The following is a 20,111-nucleotide window of genomic DNA, read 5'->3' on the forward strand; positions in this document are numbered from 1 at the left end:
GTTCCAGTGAGTGGCTCCTTTGCCATTCCCAAGATCTCTTATATTTACATCCCATGGTACACTGCTTCATCCATGGACAGAAACAGGTATAATTTTGGAGAATGCCTATATAACCCTGAACTTTTCATCTAGCTACTGCTATTTGCTGTGCCATATACATTGCTCACAATTCATTTTTATGAAGGCTGACAATCACAAGGGAGGTTGGACACTCTGACCCAAGAAGCTCTTAATGCCTTCTGGCAAGGGGGCACAGAGCAGCCATAGGGATCTCCTGGGTCTGGCAAGTACATTCTAATTCACCAAAGAGTGTCATGAAAGGTCTCAAATAAAAGCCGGTGTCTCACTAGTCACTAATATTGGTGTGCAACATGTGTATGCATGTTATGTAAGAAGTTACGTATATACACTGAAAATTATGTTCTTAAGGTCTGTGTTTAGGGATTGGTCACCAGCAAAGGTGAAAAACAGGTTTTCTGCCAGCCAAGAAATGTTATCTATCTGGCTGTTCATATGTCAGTTACGTATTATATGGTTCACAAGGGGTCTCCTCTCACCAGTCTGAACTTATTGCTAATGAAAGATTGTAAAAACTTCAAAGACAGAAGAGAAAATCAGTAGGGGGTGGAGGCGGGGTGAACCCTGTCTTGAGGTGCACAACTTTGCTTGAGTATATCTGAGGGACAAAGAAGACACCCTGGCATCCTTCGCTGAGGAAGTAAACAGACAATAAGTGTGCTGCATGAAAATGGGGTCTCAGCCAGGCCTGGCTGAAAATGCAGGAGAGAACTTTGGGTGAGATAAACTTCTATAGATAGGAGGGTAACTTGTTAGCAAAGTTTAGTTTCCAGAAAACATGTTATGATTTTTTGTATGTAACCATATGTTTCCAATATTCTTACTCACTATCACTTGGATCTCTGTTCTTTGGTAATAAACTTATTCCTACTCTCACTAGAAATATGTCTAACTGCTGTGGTTTTAAGCAAAGTGGTGATCCTGCGTGGAACCTTACAAGCTGGTGTGTTCTCATCCTCAGCCTGGTATTTATGTGAGTGTTCAGTGGACAAGGCGCTGGACACTTCACAGCATGCTCCAAAGACTCAGGGACTGGTGTGTGTCTATTGCTAACTTGCACAGAGAGAGCGAGGCCTGCAAAGGCCTGGAAGGCAGGGCTTGTGGTGCCTGAGGCTGGTGGTTTCAGGGGCTAATCCACAGCAGGTTCAGACAAGACTACCTTATGCTACAGGCAGGTGATGGTGAAGTGCCTCACAACCTGGGCTACCCCTCAGGAGTGTCACAGGGCCCATGCTGCCTTATGCTATCTACTTGCAGCAATTAGTAAAGTCACAGTTATAAAAACTGACCCCTACCTAGTGCTCTTAATACACCTCAAGTCTTTCAAAAAGGTGAGAGAGTACTGTTATCCTGGAGCTGGTCCAAAAATGGCCGATATTTTGTGCGGAAAATTTTAAAGATTTTTTTTTTTGTTCAATGGACTTCTATCAGGAATGAATTTTGATTTATTTGAAAATTTTGTGGAAAAAATATTTGTTGTTTGGTTTTGACCCACTTTTTCTTTTTCTTTTTTTTGCCCCTGTAAAAGGAGGAGGAAGGAAAAAAAACTGCAAATGTTTCACTTTCTAATTTCCTAGGGCTTTTTTTTCCCCAGTGAAACTTTAAAAAAAAACCCTCTTAATTTTTCATGAATTTCCTTTTTATAAAAGGCTATTTTTGATTAACAATTTCTGTTTGACCAGTTCTACATTATCCACATTTCACAGGTGCTTTGTGAAATGTTGCTCATGGTTTTAGAGGTGCCATCTTGGAGAAGCCGCCTTCCCATTTGCAAAAAAAAAATTATACTGGGGAGTGATAATTAACAATAATATCAATTACCAACATGGAGTCCTTTATGGAGAGTGGTCTTACAGAGTTTGGGCTGGGAGTTTCACATGAACCTAAGGAAGTCAAATGCTTAGACAGCTCCCTTAGTCTGTTTATAAAATTTCAGCCTTACTCTATGGGGAGAAGGGGGTTAAACAACATAATACAAAGGAATATTCCTGCTGGGTGACTATGGAGGGGATTTATTGCATCAGCATGAAATCTCTTCCCCCAAAGAATGATCATAGCAGAACTTCTTGTCTGAGACAATCATTGCCAAGTCAGGACTTCATTGACATGAGACTCTTTTTTCATCCATACATGAGCTAATGGCCTGCAAGAGAACTTGCTTGTGCAAAGAGATTGATCCACAACAGGTGGAAAAATGCCTGGCCCCCAACTCAGAAGGTCTGGTATGTTGACATGCGAGACCTCTGCTCCTAGGAATATCTATGAGAAAACTGAAGGATGCTGTGTAGAACTGCAGGGCAAGGATGTCATGTACTATGTGAAGTAAATGATGATGGGCAAGGACATGATGCTAGGGAGGTACTAAAGAGAGGTAGCAGCCCATTACTTCTGCCTGGGGAAAGTGGGTATGTGTTGCATGCCCGCAATTCTTATGTACAATTTTGTGACTAGACATTTTATTAACATGAGTTGAAATGTGTTAAAAAATTTGCATGAAATTGTCACGGACACTTTGTTAATGTTGACCACCTCTATTAAAAAATCCCAGACAGGTGCTGGGACTCTCTTATTGGCATGACGGATAGAACTCAATCTCGCTACTCCTTCTGTACTGGTATGTGTCAATTACCCTGCCATTAGAGCTGGCCAAAACCCAGGACATGTTTCATGATTCTTTCCTCCTGGACTTTTTCAAAATTGAGATACATTCAACATTGTCCAACCAGCTCAACTTGCCACGTAACATTCTTCATTAGACACATCTGACCCGTATCTCATGCTATTCATCCTAGAGCACTAAACTGTGGAATGTATGCTCTGGAAAGATGCAGTGAGAGCTGCAGCTGGGCAAACTGCATAGATTTTAAGGTCAGAAGGGGACCATTATGGTCATCTGGTCTGATCTCCTGAATTCCTGTATCAAGCTTACATCATGTGGTCGAGAAAGAGCATAGCAAGTTGGAACTTTCAGCTTGCCATTCGCTGTTGGCCAAAACGAAAAGAAACAGAAGGGAGGGGCAGTGGGATAGAGGAAGCTCTTGAGGGGCTCCTTGCAAATGCTGGCATGAATTTAATGAGCAAGTACATTTCTAAGTATATGCACAGCGGGTAGCACAACAGAGAACCAGGCCAAGATTCCTAAATGGCCAATGCGTTTCCGGCAGGTTGAAGTCATGTCTGCTGTAGAGTACTCCCCACTGACACCCAGTCAGAGAATCCCTGAGACAGCAAAAAGAGCAGCCGCCAGCCTGAATCCTCAAAACACCAAGTCTCTCTTGGAACTAATTGGGAGTCATTTTTTGAATTGCACATGCAACAAATATGTTTGGAGTCTCCTCTGTTAAATTGTGGAGCACTTGTGAATAGTGGTGTATACAGAAGAACCTCAAAGATATGAACACCAGAGTTATGGACTTATTGCTCAACTGGACACCCTGTGGAACCAGAAGGCCTCAATCAGGCAGCAGCAAAGACCAAAAAGCCCCCAGAACAAACAAATACTGTACTGCCTCGGGGCTTTAGCCATGGGAGATTGGGGATGCAGCGGTCAGGGGGTGTGCACCAGGGCTCTGTGTGTGGGAGAGGGACTCAGGGCTTCAGCCCCCCAACTCTGTTCCTGGCTTCAGCCTCACGGGGGGTGCTGGGGCTTGGGACTTTAGGCACGAGGAGAGCACTTATTTCAGCCCAGCACTCCCCCATAGCTAAAGCCCTGAGCCCTGGTGTGCCCCCTCCCACTATGAAGCTGGGACAGGAGCCGGGGGGGAGCCCCAAACCCTAGCACTCCCCACAGGGCTGAAGCCAGGAATGGAGCTGTGGGACTGAAACGCCGAGCCCCAGCGCTCCTCTCAAGTCTAAAGTGCTGAACCCCAGTGCTCCTGCAGAAGCCCCAAGCCCCCCACCTGGAGCCCTGGGGCCCTGAGGGTCAGACGCCCCAACTCCCCCCCACACACACACCCAGAGCCTTGACCCCCCTCCGTGCAGCTGCAGACCCAATCCCCTGTGTAGCAGAAGTCTGTAACCTCTTCTTCAGAGTTCCAGAGCATTTCAGAGTTACGGACAACCTCCATTCCCGAGGTGTTCGTAACTCTGAGGTGCTGCTGTATTTCCTGCATAAACAATATTGGCAATTCTCTAATGCTTTCAATTAGAAGACTTTTCACAAGCACCTCCACATTAAATTCCTGTAAAGTGGAAATTATTCTAATGATCCCGATTTCACAGCAGAAAAATAAAAACACAGGCAGAGGGGGCCAGAGGCATTCCTGTCACTGGTGCGGGGACAGAGCGGAGGTAGGTCGTACCTCCTCTATTCAGGCTAGAGTAGCGCTCACTTCATATTGCCTGTATGGGCCATGGCAAGGGCACAGAAGTGCCAGGACACAGATCCACCCTGAATGGTCCTCCCATTTCCAGTCTTCTCCCTCCCTCCCTCCCTTTAGCCAGCCTCCCTCCCACCACTAACCCTACCAGGAATGTGCCCTGTCCCGGGGGTCTCCCAAGCTGGCACTACTGCACATCCATCATATAATAGTCACTGCACCCCAGCAGATTTCCTCAACACCTCCACTGGCTCTGAGGGCTCCCATTTTCCCTCCTTCTCTGCAGGATCTCTGACTTCAGTGACAGCCACCATCTTGGCCAACACACCAGAGAATGAACCGGAGGCCTCCATGGGTAAACACATGAGCTGGTACAGCTTGAGCTGAAGGGCCAAATCTCTGAATCTGCAAGCTGAGAGAACTCTCATGGGCTGGGAATCAGACGCACACACACACAAGCATGGGGCAGCAGGGGTTTGTAAAGCAAGTGAAATGGACTCAGAAGAAAATTACAGCTGCAGTCCGCAAGGTCGTCTTTTGAGGGATGCTTCAAACAAAGAAAAATAAGTGAACCAGCAGAATGTGAAGTTGGGAGCGGGGGGTGGCCCAGCTTGGAGGTTCAACCCAGACCTGGGGGAAGAGCCTTGCCACCCATTACATTCCTTCTGCTACCACCTGAAGCCATGCTTACAACCCTTTTTCTGCTCATCCTCTGCAAAAGGCAGAGAGAAACTGAGCCAGGTTTAACCCTTTCTTCACTGGGGACCAGGGTAAAGTGAGGAAGTCATTATATAGAGTGGTCCTGGAACTAAGTTGATGCACTAGCGTCTTTTATGTAAGCATAATAAGTGTTGGCTTGTTGCATCGTACCTAATGGCAGGCTGAATTATGCTGATGCCACTGCAAGCTCACCCCTGTGCTTGCATTGAGCACTCTTGAAGTCACTGGGGTCTCTATACTAGTGCAGAGATCTCTCTGCACGAATGTCATTGCAGAATTGGGAGTGATATTTTGTATCTCTTCATTAAAAATGAAACAGACACCAGAGGCCATAGGGACATTATAACTGATTGCTTTATTGATACAAATGAAAAGTACAATAGGTGCAGAATCCGGGCAGTTTGAGTCTTGCATATTAGGCTGAGTGCACACAAGTGAAATGATTCAAGATACATTAATACCCTTCCCGGCCCACCCACCCCCCACCATATAAAACATGAGCGGACAGTAATACATACAATGACAAAACCAGTTTTTTAAACAACAAATACAATTCTTCCCTTCATTTAGTGCAGAGGCAGCTAGGTCCATCACCAAAAGACTGAGCCTTTGAGATCAGGCAGGATGAAGTGGATGAAGCTATTGTGCGATACTAAGACAATGGAACCAGTTGGGGGCCCTGCTCCATCCCTAAAGTGCTATTGCTATGCACAGAAGGTTGGAAGAACAGCTCTGGTGTTTACCAGCAAACAAGCCATAAAATAATGTATACGAAGAAAAAGTGATTTTCCCCAAATGCAGAGACACTAACTTATACGCTTTAAACACTGCAGCCAAAGAATTAGTTGTGCCACTTCCATAAATGAGTTGCACCCCCAAAATCCCAGTGTATCATGCTGAAAATGAACCCCAACAAAGGGTGTTTAGTGTGAAAACAGCTGGCCCTGCTTCCCCCTGCAAACCTACTGAGAAGCAATACCTAATATAATCATCCAGAATGGCAATGGGATGGGAGGAGAGAAATGATTTTTGTGGTTATTTCTGTGGCACCAGAGGAATTCCATGAAGCCCATAGGGTGCTGGCAGTTTCAGATGCTCTGCTGAAACAAAAAGCTGTGAAATTGTCCTTCCCCTGCCTCTGCTCTCTGAAGCACTGTCTGAACTAGCACGGTTCCACATGGAAAGTCTGTGTGAGACATGTCATCAGTGGGACAGACTTGGACCAACTGGGTTAAGCTTCTGGTCAGAGATTTTCAAACGATTAATGGGAATTGGGTGTTCAAGTCTCTTAGTCATCTAACTAGGTTAGTTCTTTCCACACAAGCAAATGTGGCCCCTTACCAGATCTATAGCTGTTGTAGTTAGTTAACAGACAAGCACAAGGACAAATTCTGATCGGTTCTACTTGTATAAATCCATTGACTTCGTTTACACCAATGTAACCCGGAGCAGACCTCAGTGCTCTGCAAGGCATAGGGATAAGGTGAATCAGATAGTGGCACTAACAAGAGAACTTCTACTTGCTAAGATACTAAATAGGGTTTGAAATCCCTCTCATTCTCACTTGCAGGATCTTGACTCCAACCCCATCCACACTATCAATGAGAAAATATTTCTGTAGCTTAGCCCATTTGGTCCAGTGCCCTAAACAGAAGCCCCCGGCAACATAATGTGTTCAAAAAGGGTAAGTCATTCACTCCTTAAAGATACCAGGCATTGCCCAGTTCCATATGGAGCTTAACCCGTTCAGTCTTTTTGGCCAAGTGAAGTGAACCAGCCAAAAGGAGAAACGCCTACTGATACTTTGTTTAACTCAATAACTTTGATCAAATTAGGGCTGCAGGATTCCCTTTTAGTTCCTGTGTTACATCACAGCTCCACCTGCTACATGCAATTAGCGATGGGCCAAACTTCAAAGGTTGAGTTTGAATGCTTACTCAAAACCTGAACCAAACCTCTCACATCTTCAATACAGAGCTGGAAACATCATAAGAGGGTTTTCTTTTGGTATTTCCAGCACTTCTGTTTATGCTTCCAGTGGGAACCAGGGACCGCAGATAGGAAAAGTTTGGTTGAAGTTTTAGGTTCTATCTGTATCATCTCTAGATGCCTTAGCCTTCTTTCTGAAGCAAGGAAAGTATTAAAACTTTCCCTTATTCCCTAGAGCTACCACGGAGTAAACAGCCCATACCGTGCAGGAGAGGAGGTGTGTGCGCTAAGCTATTTCTATAGTGTTACTGAGTTTCAGCACTGAAGCCTTAAAAAAGTCCCTCTAACATGGAGGGACTGAGCCTGTGGCAGCTCACACAAGGAACAGGAACCAAGTAAGGAGTCGCTGTAGTCTTTAGAAATATCTTTTGGTACAGTTAAACCAAATGTCTGAAAAATACCCCCTTTCCCTGTGCAGATAGCAAAATAAGTGTTCAGAGGCAATTACTCAGAATGCTCTTGGGTGAATGTTAATGAAAACCCGGTTGAATATTCATAAAGCTCAAGAGGAATACTACCTCCCAGAAAATCCACTCTTACAGCATATTAAAAAAAAATCAAATAAAAGCCTTTTCTGGTGCTTCAACTGCTGGCTTCAGTTTTGAAGTTCATGAGCCTTTCTACTTGGAGACTGAGGGTCGGATTCACCAAGACTCCTAAGCAAGTGGCTTAGTGTTAAGCATGCAAATAGTGCCACTAAAGTCAAAGGGACTGTGCACACACTCACTTAGGCATGTGTGTGAGTATCTTGCTGAACTGGGACCCAAGGACCTGATGCACCATTGGCTCTTATCATCTGCATACACTTTATGCATGGGTGGAAACTAACCAAATGAGAGTGGTAGGATTTTACCTCCACTTTGCACTGGTGCAAATGACTACACAAGGTGCAAAGCGGCAACTGTGAACTCGGCCCACACAACTGCAGAGAGGCCCACAATATTCAAGACCCCAAACCACCTGGAAGTTCAAATCTTAGTCTGAACTTTTGTGCCTTAGGCCTATCTTTTCTTGTAAGCCAGAACTCCAGCTATTACCGAGTCCTTAGAAAGGGCCAAAACTTGTGAAGCGCTGAGCCCTAGCAAAACCCATCAAAGGGATCTAGCAAATCACGTAAGCATATAATAACAATATGCGTGAGTTCAATTGACTTCAATTGGATTGCTCATCTGCTTATAAGTGTTTTGCTACAGGGCCAGAGTATATGTAGTATCTTGCAGGATTGAGCCAAAAGAGAGGATATTTAAAGAATTTTCCTCTGTGCCTTTATGAATATTGTCCCTTGGCACAACTTTCTCCCCACCCCTTCCCCAATAGCAAAAATAAATAAAAGTAAAAAGAAAAAAAGGCATGCTTCATATTCCAGATGGATATTTATTTGCTTAATAGGTATTTTCCACTTTTAAAAAAAATATTTATTTTTGGTACAAAGCATCCAGGAAAGCTTTTTCCCCACTCCCCCCCCCTATTTCCCCCCTCTTTTTAAAAATAAAAACTATGTTTTTAAAAAGACACACAAAAAGAAAAATCAGTTCTTTGCAGTTGCTCTGTGCCTGCCCCACCCACTCCCACAACACCATTTAAATTTGGATCAATTTTAGTTTTCTTTCATATATATGTAATAATAAAATAAATAAAGGATTTGCTTTTTGTTGTATATTGCAGTGCCATTTTTTTAAAAACAAAGGCTTCATGGCTCAATGTTGCAAGGTAATATTAATAAACAAAAGGATTATACATTAATATCCTCCACCTTCTCAGCCCCTCCCACTCGCTCTCCAAAACCACAAAATAGAATACAATTCAAGTAGTCTCTTTTTTAAAAAAAAATGTTTTAAATGTCTGGCTATATAAGGCAAAGCAAGTACAGGACTGGTTAACAGAGTGTCCCCATCTTATTAGCAAATGAGAGTATATCAGAGAGAAATTTAGTTGATTTCCCCCTTTTTATGGTTCCTAGACAGATTTTATATATATTAAACCAACCTATTTTACAGCTCTCTACCCACCTCACACACCTGTTTGCTCACCCGGTGTTGAGCCTCGGCAAGCTAATTGGCTTTCCTCTCCCACCTAGGCATCAGCTTTGATTTTGCAGTAGGAGCAAAAAAAAAAAAAAAAAAAAAAAAAAAAAAAAAAAAAAACCTTTGCACCTCTGGAATTATGTGGCTGTCTCAGGGGTCTGCCCCATCTCTAGTGCTCTAAGTTACACTCAGACTTTCCATGGTCCCCTAAAAAGAAAATAAGCAGAATGCAGCGAGCTTTGACTGCAGCCTCTCTATGCCATCCTCCCTAGACCAGGCTTGTTAGGAAGGATGGTACAGAATCATTTTGCCAGCTCTACCCCTTAGGCTGGAGATATTCCCTGAGGGACCATTCTGCCCACCGTCCTGGAATGGTGTAAGAGGATCACAGTGGAGTAGAGTCTGCGCCTACCCCTTTGAAAAGGGAGGAGGCAAGGGAAGGAGTGGGATAAGGAGATGATCAGTCATGGAGCTATTGCTTCTGAGGAAACTCATGCAGGCCTTGATTCAGCAAGACACTGTGCCCAACTTCAAACATGGGAATAGTCCCATTGGATGCCTCTGGGGCCTCAATGAGCCTTCAGAGAGAAAGTGGTAGAGGGAGACCAAAACAGGACTCCATGAATGACACACAAACCTTGATGTCAATGTTAGGGCCCCAATCTTGCAAAAGCTTATGCCTACCTTTCCACGCTATTAGTAGTCCCATTGAAGTTGATGGAACTACACTCAGGGTGAGAAGTTAAGCACATGCCTAAGTTCTTGCAGAATAGGGGCTGAGAGTTGTAACTCGGATACCTTAACAACATCAGAATAGTTTATCTTTTTCAAAAAATTCCCTTTTGATCTAAACAAATGCGTATAGACGTATTTCTGCATGTGCGTGCATCTGTGTATGTGAGTGACAGCCAACTAGCTCATATGGTCATGACCAAGCTATATTTCAGAAGAGAAAAGAAACACATTTATCACACTTTTCCTAAAACGAAAAGCTACAATTTCAAGTTCAATATTGAATATCTTGTCCTTCCCTCCCCACCCCACCCCACCCCCTGCTATTTCTGGGTTTTCCCCCCTTCCAACTTACTTTAGCACCATAACACATTTTAAACATTACAATCCCTCTTCAGATACTACACAAAAATTGTCCCATAAAAATAGTGCTTTTTGCCAAAAAAAGTTATATATATTATATATATAAATCAACTAAATCCGTGGTAAATGTGCAATGCAGACGCCTCCTCTATTTAAAGTGAACATCAGTTCACTTCCTCTTTTTTATTTTTCCCCCTTTCCTTTACCTCTTTCTCACACTTCATCCGTGATTTTAAAAAGGTGCAAGTCGATTTGGAATCTTGTAATTAAGCACATACACACACAAATAAATTCAGATGGGTCTTCTTGGAATTTCTTCTCAGTTACTTTTTTTGTTTGTTTTTAAGTAAAGGTGCAAAAAAACAAAAAAAATTGCTCTTTACAAAAATAAGAAAAATACCAAACAAAAAAGTGGGGTGGGAATGAGAAAAAATTTAACCCCTCCAAATAAATGTTGCCCCATTTTTTTCACTTTCTTGTCAAGACAGACATGGAATGGACTCTTCTGTTTTTCAATTTTGTATTCTTTTTTTCTTGCTCTTGCTTTTTCTTTTGCCTTCTGCTGCTGGCACGTGGGATGTCATGCCCTGCCCAATATTAAAACAGTTCAAGTGCCAAACGGTCCCTTTTAAGTATGGGCTTGAAAATACTGGGTAGATAGGGGAACAAAACAAAACAGAAGTTTAAAAAAAAACCATTTTAATGCTTAAAGGACAATGCCACAGAAATTATGTTGTTGCTGACAATGCTGTAATCCCATTCTCACTATGTCAGTTGTTTGGTTCTCTTTAAAATGGTGTTACAGTGCCTCCTTTTTATTGCTTCTGGGTAGAAAGGCAATATCCCTCTTGCTTCGCAGCCAAGAGGGCTAAGGGCAAGGGAAGTTAGGCCTCAAAAGTCCCCCCCCAGGAGATTTAAAAAAAATATATAGAATCCATTTCACAGTTCATTTCCGGTTCCCTGATGTTTCTGAGGAAACTTGCACTACCAGGGGCTTCTGGCTGGGCAGGGAGATGAGGGGACGATGCACCTTGGTTTCATCAGATGCTTGCAACCCTTCGGCTTGCCACCGGTACCTGCGAGCGCGGAGGATGCTGGGAACTCCCCGTTGTAGGCGCTGTGAGCTCTTTTTCTGCCACACATCATATTTGGAGTACTTGGCATGTGAGGGTTTTTGAAAGCTATCCTGAAAGAGGAGAAAGGGGGTGAGGTGGAAAAGGAAAAACAAAATGAGGATCACTCTGAATAGACCATTGGCTGAAAACCCCATGACACTGTGGGCTGTTGTTGCCTCAGTGAAACCCAGCCAGGCAGACCTGCCCAATCTGAGGCTCTGAAAGCAAAAAATCTGCATTAGGAGGGAAAGGGTGACTTCTCACTCCTGGCTTTGAGATATTTAACAGCTCTTGTGCGTTGGTGGGTATGAAGTTACCTGTGATGGGCACTCTCTCATTGCTTTTCTTCTCTTCCCTGACAGTGTGTTACTGCTTTTGGAGAAAGGGGGATTCATTTAAAGGATTTGCTGTAGCAGAAGTATTTATGAAGCCACTAAAGGTAATTATGGATGGCAATTCATTTTCTTCTATATTTGCTTTCACTCGAGGACTCTGCTCAGATGCAAAACCTAGTTTTTAGTTAGATATTTAGGTATCTCTGCAATCCAATTTAGCCCAAATGTATTCATCTTCCTGACTGTATGTGGGGCCGATGTATTTGTCCACTAGGAGATGCTAGCAACTTTATTCCCACAGCCCTTCTGCAAATATCAAGTGGGATGAGGGTTTTTTAAATGTTAATTTTTTCCCCACAAAAAAAAGGCGGGTGTCTCTAAAATGAAGGATTTAGTCCTTGGTTCCATCTCCCTCAGACGTTGTCAGTTATTGCTGCTGTTGAGAGAAAGCATAGCACAGTGGATGGGATATTGGTTTGGTTCTATGGCTGTAACCTCAGACTAGTCACTTCAGTGCTCTGGGCCTCAGTTTCCCCAATGAGGATGACACTTGTCCTCTTTTATAAAGTGCTTTGAGATCTACATAAACTTTAAGTATTACTATTATGAACAGCATGATTTTTTCTTTAGCTATAGGAGGATAGGAAAGACTAAATGAGACAGGAGGAAGCAAGTGGCCTCAATTTGTTTCTTGGTGTGATGGTTTTACTGAACCATAAAGGAGAATCAATCATTTCCCTAATCTTGTAATTTGCATTTACAGGGTTCAATTTTGAATTTTAATGAACATCCACAATTTCAAATGGAGTCATTTGGAGCTGAGGGTGCTCAGTCCCTCGGGCAAAATCAGGCCCTTGGTGCCTTTCATCAGCAGATCAGTGCTAGAGGTGAGTTAGTTCAATAAGGCTATGTCTTCACTACCCGCCGGATCGGTGGGTAGTGATTGATCTATTGGGGATCAATTTATCGCATCTTGTCTAGATGCGATAAATCGATCCCCAAATTGACACCTGTACTCCACCTTGGCAGGAGGAGTAAACAGAGTCGACGGGGGAGCCACCGCTGTCGACTCGCCACCATGAGGACGGCCAGGTAAGGTGAACTAAGATACTTCGACTTCAGCTACGCGAATAGCGTAGCTGAAGTTGCGTATCTTAGTTCGAACCACTCCCCCAGTGTAGCCCAGGCCTTAGAACACATGAGCCAGCAATAGAACTCTGGAGTCATATGCCCAATCCCCCGCTTTCTCCACCAGATTACACTGCTTTCCGATTGCTCCAGTAGCCATTACTACTTTTCGTGACTGAGCTACTTTCACTTTGTAGCAGCCAGCACAAGTTGTCTACATGATCTGGTGGTCCTTTCTGTTCTTATTAAACTCATTTGAGTCCTCCCTTGCCTTTCAGTTTTAATCTTTATTTACCCTACTCTCTTTATTTACTTCATCTAGTCATCTGGTCTCTCACTTTATTATATGTTTGTTTTGGACAGGTTATTTTACATTATTTCCCCACTCAAGATATTCACTCTATGTTCCATGAAGGTCTCTAGGTACTGTTGTTACTGCAGAAGCAGCAGATCTTAGAGATAAGAACTTTCCTCTCCCGTGTGATTTTTTTTTTTTAAAAGAGCGGCTGATTTCTAGATACAATCTTCACTTACCTTGCTTAGTGCTGGCAGGACCACAAGAGAAGAGGACGAGAGGTCCCGCTCAGACTTAACAGACTTTGCGCAGTACGTTTCCAAAAGAGCAAGGTCGCAGCTCCGAAAACAGCACTCCTCCACTATGCCACGGTTGAATCTTCTGTTATTTCGTCCCACGGGTCTACCTGAAATGGCAGACCTAGCAGTTAGGTATCAGTGGTTTTGAATTAGATTGTCCTCTCTTCTTCCTAGGTCTGCACAGAATCTAGCACATTTTAGGTACTACTGCAATGTAAACAGCACACAATTTTTGTACCCATGTAGATATTTCAGTTAGGGGTGCCATTTTTTACTGATGTAGTTATACGTACAACTCCTAGCGTGGACACAGTTAGACTGGTATGAAAGCACCTTATAGCAGCAGATCTCATTCCCCTTCCCGTATTGGAACAGCAATATAGGTATAAAGCCCCTTTAGACCCATATAACTTTAGTACATTTTTCATCAGGCTTACACAGAACATTCTTCAGACTAACCTACCAACTCTGCAGAGACGTATACTCTCTCATGTTGCTGAAGTATAGTAAATATGTACTATGAAAGGAAGCCGCCAGAGACCTACCACTAGTTTAATTGCTTTTAAAACAAAACGAAAAAACACAACCTCTGTCCTATTTCATCGAACATCCCCATTTTCTGCCTTCTCCATACAGCCACATTTTAAGGTCACCAGAACAAGTAAGGCACCAGAGTGAATCTGAGCTGCTATAGGGGACTTTGCTGACTCATAACATCTTTTTAAATGATTCCAGAAGCTGGGCTAGAACTATTTTCTTTTTTTTCTTTTCTGAAAACATTTCAGGCATGATCTTTAATCAGTGAGCCGTGAAGGTTAGAAGGATGGTTTTCTTCCTAGAAAAGTTCAGTGAAGGGAAAAAGACAAGCATTGTTGGGAGTTTATTTCTCTCATTAAAATGTTGGTGGCATGTGAACTCCCTGCATTTGGATTGTATTTAAAGGCACAGCCCTCTCCTCCAGCCCCATGCTTAGGACTGTGGCTCCCCATTTAATTCTAATTTTCAACCCCAGCCCTACCCTGATTGGTTGAACCAGTCCCCTGGCATCAGAAGTCAGCAGCAGTGGCCAGTTCCCTGTGACTGGCTGCCAGTTGCTGGAAATAAAAGGGTGCATTTTAGTGCCTTGTTATCTCTAGGGAAAGACCCCATGACTGCTGTGGGTGTGTCCTTATGAGCTATCTGGCCCTTTGGTGAGTCTGTGCATGTATTCCAGTTTGTAATACCCACTAATCAGCAGGTAAACAGTAAAGGCAGCTGGGAGGGAGAGAGGCAGATGCCTCACTTACACATACAGTGGATGTACTCTTCTCTGTGTGCGCTTAACTCCCATCAATGTCTATGGCGGGGGTGGCCAAACTATGGCTCGTGAGCCACATGCAGCTCTTTTACAGTTAAAATGCGGCTCATGGAAGAATTCATCCCCCCCCCCCGCATTCTTCCCCTACCAGACTTGGGGGAGGGCGGTAGAGGGGGGCGGGCACAGGAGAAGCTCAGGGCCTCTGCTCTGTGGTGGGGCTAGCAAGGACGGGGTCTCTCAGGCAGGGCTTCAGCCCCACAGGGCATACCTCCTGGGGCTGGGGGCTTCAGCAGAAGTGGAGCTGGAGCCCCAAGCCCCAGCAGGTGCTTCCCGTGGGGCTGAAGCCCCGAGACCCAGTAGCGTAGCTGGGGAGGAACGGGGCAACGGCCGCTCCCCCACCCAGCACAAGTGGCACCTTTTAAATTTTTTGGTGCCTTTTTAAGCTTTACTCAACCAGCGGCGCTCTGGGTTTTCAGCAGCGGGTCAGGCGGGTGGTGCCTTTTTTATCTCCACTCCCCCGTTTTCTCCACCTGGCTACGCCACTGCTGAGACCACCTTCCCCACAGCACAGAAGACCCTAACCCCACCGCAGGGCTGAAGCCCTAAAGCCCCAGCAAGCATGCCCGGCTCTCGATTATCATATGTGGCTCAGAAGATCAGTAAGTTTGGCCACCCCGGTCTATGGGAAATGCAGGCCTATGCAGAAAGGGAGGGAATACTCGCCCCCTGACTGAGTTCATACTAAGAAGGGATCCACAGCTGTCCAATTGTTTATCTGGATAACTGATCATACTCAGATGCAGGAGAGCTTACAAGACAAATGTTCCCTTTTCTATTACAGACACGGGATCCGTTCCTATAAATAACTGAAAACTAGGAGAATCTAAGTATTGCACTGTCCCTGCTGTCTGAAAAGCTAGGAAAGCTTGAATATTTAGCATATTTATGATTCCAGGAAGAGGAAAGGGAGTGTAAAGTGAAAATCAAGAAAAAGCAAAGTGACCCTTTTTGATAGTACTCCATTCACATTCACACTAGTGGAAGGTTGTGTCAGCATTTCTGTCCTAAGGTGCTGAAGTGTATAGGTTTGGGGAAGGGATTATGTTTTAAAGACTTAATATTTCTTTCAAAGAGAGAAGTTAGCTATCAGTTGTGTATATTTTCCAAAGCACCTAAGTGACTTAGGAGCCTAAATTCCATTAACTTTCAGTGTAACTTAGAAGCCTAAAGGTGGGATTCAAAAAGGTATTTGGGCACCTAACTCCTACTGATTTCAATGAGGACTTGGTGCCTAAATCTCTTGGCAGATTCCAGCCTACGTCACTTTTGACAATGGGACTTAGGCACTTTTGACAATTTTAACCAATATCTACTGCACACAGTTACGTGTGGGATTCTCAGAAATATGCCTCATTGGTCTAACTCTGCTCCCATTGAAGTCAAAGCAGCACCAAACACTCTTGAAATTCCCACCTTTAGTTTGGCAGGTGAGTAGTCAATATGGCCTTGTGTTTTTGCTTTTGCTATTTCCACCTTCCATTCTTCAATCCTTTTCCCCAACTTCACCATTCCTTTCCCACCAAAAAGGAAACAAACAAAAACACTTGAAAACCCTGAGAAGTGCTGTGTAACTGTCTGCCTGCTGTTTTCCTTGCTCACTTTGCTGCCAACTATTTTCCTATGATAGGACACATTTCCAATTACATAATTGTATGATGGCCGGGGATTTGAATCGCACCAGAAGCCAATACAACCTTTCATGAAAGATGTAGTGCTTTTAAAAACAAACAAACAAGGATATTCAGTACCAGAAACTACTTCTAGATAATGACCCAAAGGCAACAGAAGCCAGGAAATGTCTAGTTAAGGGTGATAACACTGCTGGACTAGGTTGGGGTGAGTGTTAGTTCCCTAATGTGATTTATTCATGGACTGAAGGGTGAATTTCCTGGCTTTTGGCCCATCTGTGGCCTCTTGCCTTAATGTCACTGAAACATGGGAGGAGGTTAGGTTGCTGTATTACCGCACTACTGTAGGGAATCTATTCTTTGGCAGAGGTGATGGAAGAGGGATCAGCAGCCATTCACTCCCAGATTAGTGCAAGAGTTAAATGTTTACCTTTCCCCTTGTGTTCTCTATTTAACTAATGACTGTATTTTCACAAGCAGACCTGCTTCCTTTCCTGCTCCATAAATCAATCATTCCGTTAAAGCCCTATGCTTACTAGGCATGCTCCTCTGAAATCAACCCCCCCCGTACTGCTGATATGTACCAGGTTACCCAGAATCCCTAGCACTTTTATTATCACTTAAAAACAGGACCCTTCCTCGATCAGCCCACACCCGAGTTGGGAAGCCCCTCTGGGAAGGGGGTTGGTTTGAAGTATGTTATAGAACTAACAGAGTTAGCAGTAACATTAGCTCACATGAACGCTGCTGGGGCAGTGCAAGTGCATTTCATAGCAAAGTATTATGCATTGTCTCTGGCCAATGTTTGCAGAGGTGATGAGCACCTGCATCTCTCTGTGACTTCAGTGTGAGCTATGGAGCATCTGTAGGAAAATCAGGCCAGTGCTACTTAGGTGCCTAATTTCTGCACCCATGATTTTGAATAACTTTTGGCCCTTGTGATTGCAGCAAGAAAAAGCGATTGCGCTCAGTCACCTGGCTACTGGGCTTCTGGGTAACTGCAGGCAAATCACTTCCCCTTGCCGTGCCTCAGTTTCCCCACCTGTAAAATGCAGCTAAAATTGCCCTCCTTTGTAAAGCACTTTGAGATCTACTGATGAAAAGAGAGCTGGGTAATATTATTATAGTTATGTAGGTTCTACTATCACTAATACTTACGCCGCAGAGCAAATATCTGCAGAGTAACTGCAGGCCTCAGCTTTGTCGGGCATGTAAGTAGCAAACAAGATTTTTGATAGCACTTTTTCCCTCTCCCTTAGTAGGATGTGAAACAAGTGCTACTGCAGGAGGCACGTGGGTGTATGCACATGCATATCCTAGGTGACCTAGCAAGAAGCTGGAGGAAGAAGATCCAGTCCTGCTCATGTCACCTTCATTCAGATCTGCCAAATCAAAGTGAGTGTGGCAGGCGTGGCTGGGCAGATGTCAGGTGACCACCTTTCTGCTTTTCATAGGAGTGCGACATAGCAACAAGTGACACTGGGTCATGCTGCTGGTCTGGGAGCCTATTGCTGGAGAGCCAGTATCTGGAGAAAGCAGATTGACCAGAATAGTACCTAATGTTCAGAGCTTGTTTGAGAGCTCACAGAGGAGGAGAGGTCCTGGCTGACCTGTTCCTTTAATTCAAACAGCTCCAGGACACCAGCCACAAAGTGTGGAAAGGTTTGCTAGACTGGTCATCCCTGAATTTCTCTGGCTTCCCCACCCCTCTATCAGCTTCAAAATTGCTACTAGCACTTACATTTGAGTGCATGTATAGGTATGTATGCATAAGGGAGATTGTGTTTGAGACAGACACCTGTCAGGGATACTCTAGATAATACTTAGTCCTGCCATGAGTGCAGGGGACTGGACCAGATGACTCTCGAGGTCCCTTCCAGTTCTATGATTCTATGTGCATAGCTGTATGTGTGTGGGGTAGGGTGGGATGCACACATGCATGTCTGTGCACGGGGTGGGGGAAATGCATGTATTTGTTCACGGCTGCGTGGGGAGGAAGCAGCGTGTATGCACTATGTGTTTGCGTGCCACACACAGGAGAAATTTTAGGATTCTCCGGTCCCCCCAGTTTCTCCAATCAGTCAAGCACCAAGCCAAATGGAATGAGACTTTGGGTGTAAACAATCCCCTCTCCCCTGTCAGAGGAATGTAGAGACTAACAAGAAAGCCTTTGTCAGATGGCTGGGCAGTCACAGCCATTGTCTCAGTCCCCCCCGCCTGCCCCTCCCCCCCCACCCAGCAGCAACTCCTCCCCCCCCCCCCTTCTTTTTCCAAGTGTTATTGTGAGGAATGGCAGAGAGAAAGAATGTGCCCTGTCAGCATAAGTGGCTGTTGGAAAGAGCTAAATTCTTATCAGCTGTTGGAAAGGAGGAAACAGGAGCTGCTGTTTACAGAAAAGTCAGACACCCCCCCATTCTGCCCTCCTCCACTGCCCCTATTCCAACAATTCCAGATCCAGGTCTTCCTTTCTACCCACCCCTCTCCCTGGTTCTGTTTTTTTTGCTCATAGCAGGAGTCCCTTGCTCCTGCTGAGGCCCTAACCCTGGTGTCAGACTCTTGGCCCTACACCCCTCATTCTAATGCCTCTGAGCCTAAAGCACCATCATCCTGCTCATAGTGCAGTCACTCTCATTGGTGCAAAAAGCTTCCTGGTCAGAACAATAGCCTTCAATGCTACCTTTGCATCACTGTGTTGGACTGTAGAAGAGTCTGGGTAGCAGCGAGTCGGGAGCATCTCTCGGAAACTTTCACACAAGGTTTGGTGTTTTGACATCCAACTCATTTTAGAGAGCTGGTTTTCTGCCACTCTCTCCTCTCATCAGCCTCAGAGGAAAATCTTCACAAGTGCTTTGTTCAAATACAAGAACAGTCCAAAACTCCTGCAAGATCACTTAACCTCTAGGGCCGGATCCTCAGCTGGTATAAATTGGCAAAAGCTCCACTGATTTACACCAGCGGAGGACCTGGCTACAAAGGGGAGAGGTTTATACTACATTGTGAGAGGGTCATAGGAGTTTTCATTGCAAACTGTTTTCAGCGTGTCTCTCCCCAAATTTCCTCCTAAAATGATTTGATGGAAGGGAAAATCACATATTTGGTACCAGCTGAAGGAGGATGTGGATTCTTCACATGTCTCAGAACTGTTGTTTCCCCACTTTTCTCCGCTACCGCAAAACACTTTTGCATCCTCTCTCACTAAATACAGAAATGGAGAGGAGGTGAAGCAGAATCCCAGATCAAAATATTCCTCCAACCCTTATCCCCTGGGGGTGCACGAGATCTAGATTTAAATATTACAGTTTTAGCTCATTTCCATGCAGAACAGAGAGAAACAATATCTCCACTGGCTCACCCCCTTAAACCAGTGGTTTTCAACCTTTTTTCATTTGTGGACCCCTAGAAAATTTCAAATGGAGGTGCAGGCCCCTTGGAAATCTTACACATATTTGGCAGAGTCCTCAGACCACAGGTTGAAAACTACTGGCTTAAACCAAAGAAAAACCCCCACACTCTTTAGATACAAGGCCTGGAGTTAGGAGTGCACCCAGAAGAACTGTTGCCTTTGGACTATTCCTGCAGATCTCATTCATTTGTGAATTCCATTTAAACATCAGTGGGCTCTCTCAGAGTTTTCTTCAGGAGTAACGGTTACAGGATTGGGACCCTGGAGAGCAGCAAGTACATTCTCTCCATTTCCATTTATCGCTGTTGGGCGACAGTAGCATCCGG

The 20,111-nt window shown here is 44.4% G+C and overlaps 1 protein-coding gene across 1 annotated transcript in view; it reads right to left on the bottom strand.

Annotated features, from left to right (window-relative positions):
- Window positions 1-10,763: 10,763 nt before the first annotated feature.
- The window catches only part of IGF2 (insulin like growth factor 2), a 28,229-nt gene continuing 18,881 nt past the window's right edge, over window positions 10,764-20,111 (bottom strand). The window contains exons 3-4 of the mRNA XM_038406085.2: window positions 13,338-13,504; window positions 10,764-11,411 (exon numbers count right to left, since the gene is read on the bottom strand). Of these exons, the coding sequence (XP_038262013.1) occupies window positions 11,172-11,411; window positions 13,338-13,504 (407 nt within the window). The 3' untranslated portion in view covers window positions 10,764-11,171. The remainder of the gene's footprint in view (window positions 11,412-13,337; window positions 13,505-20,111) is intronic.

This window comes from Dermochelys coriacea, chromosome 6 (genome assembly GCF_009764565.3).
Source record: "Dermochelys coriacea isolate rDerCor1 chromosome 6, rDerCor1.pri.v4, whole genome shotgun sequence".
Classification (NCBI taxonomy): domain Eukaryota; kingdom Metazoa; phylum Chordata; order Testudines; family Dermochelyidae; genus Dermochelys; species Dermochelys coriacea.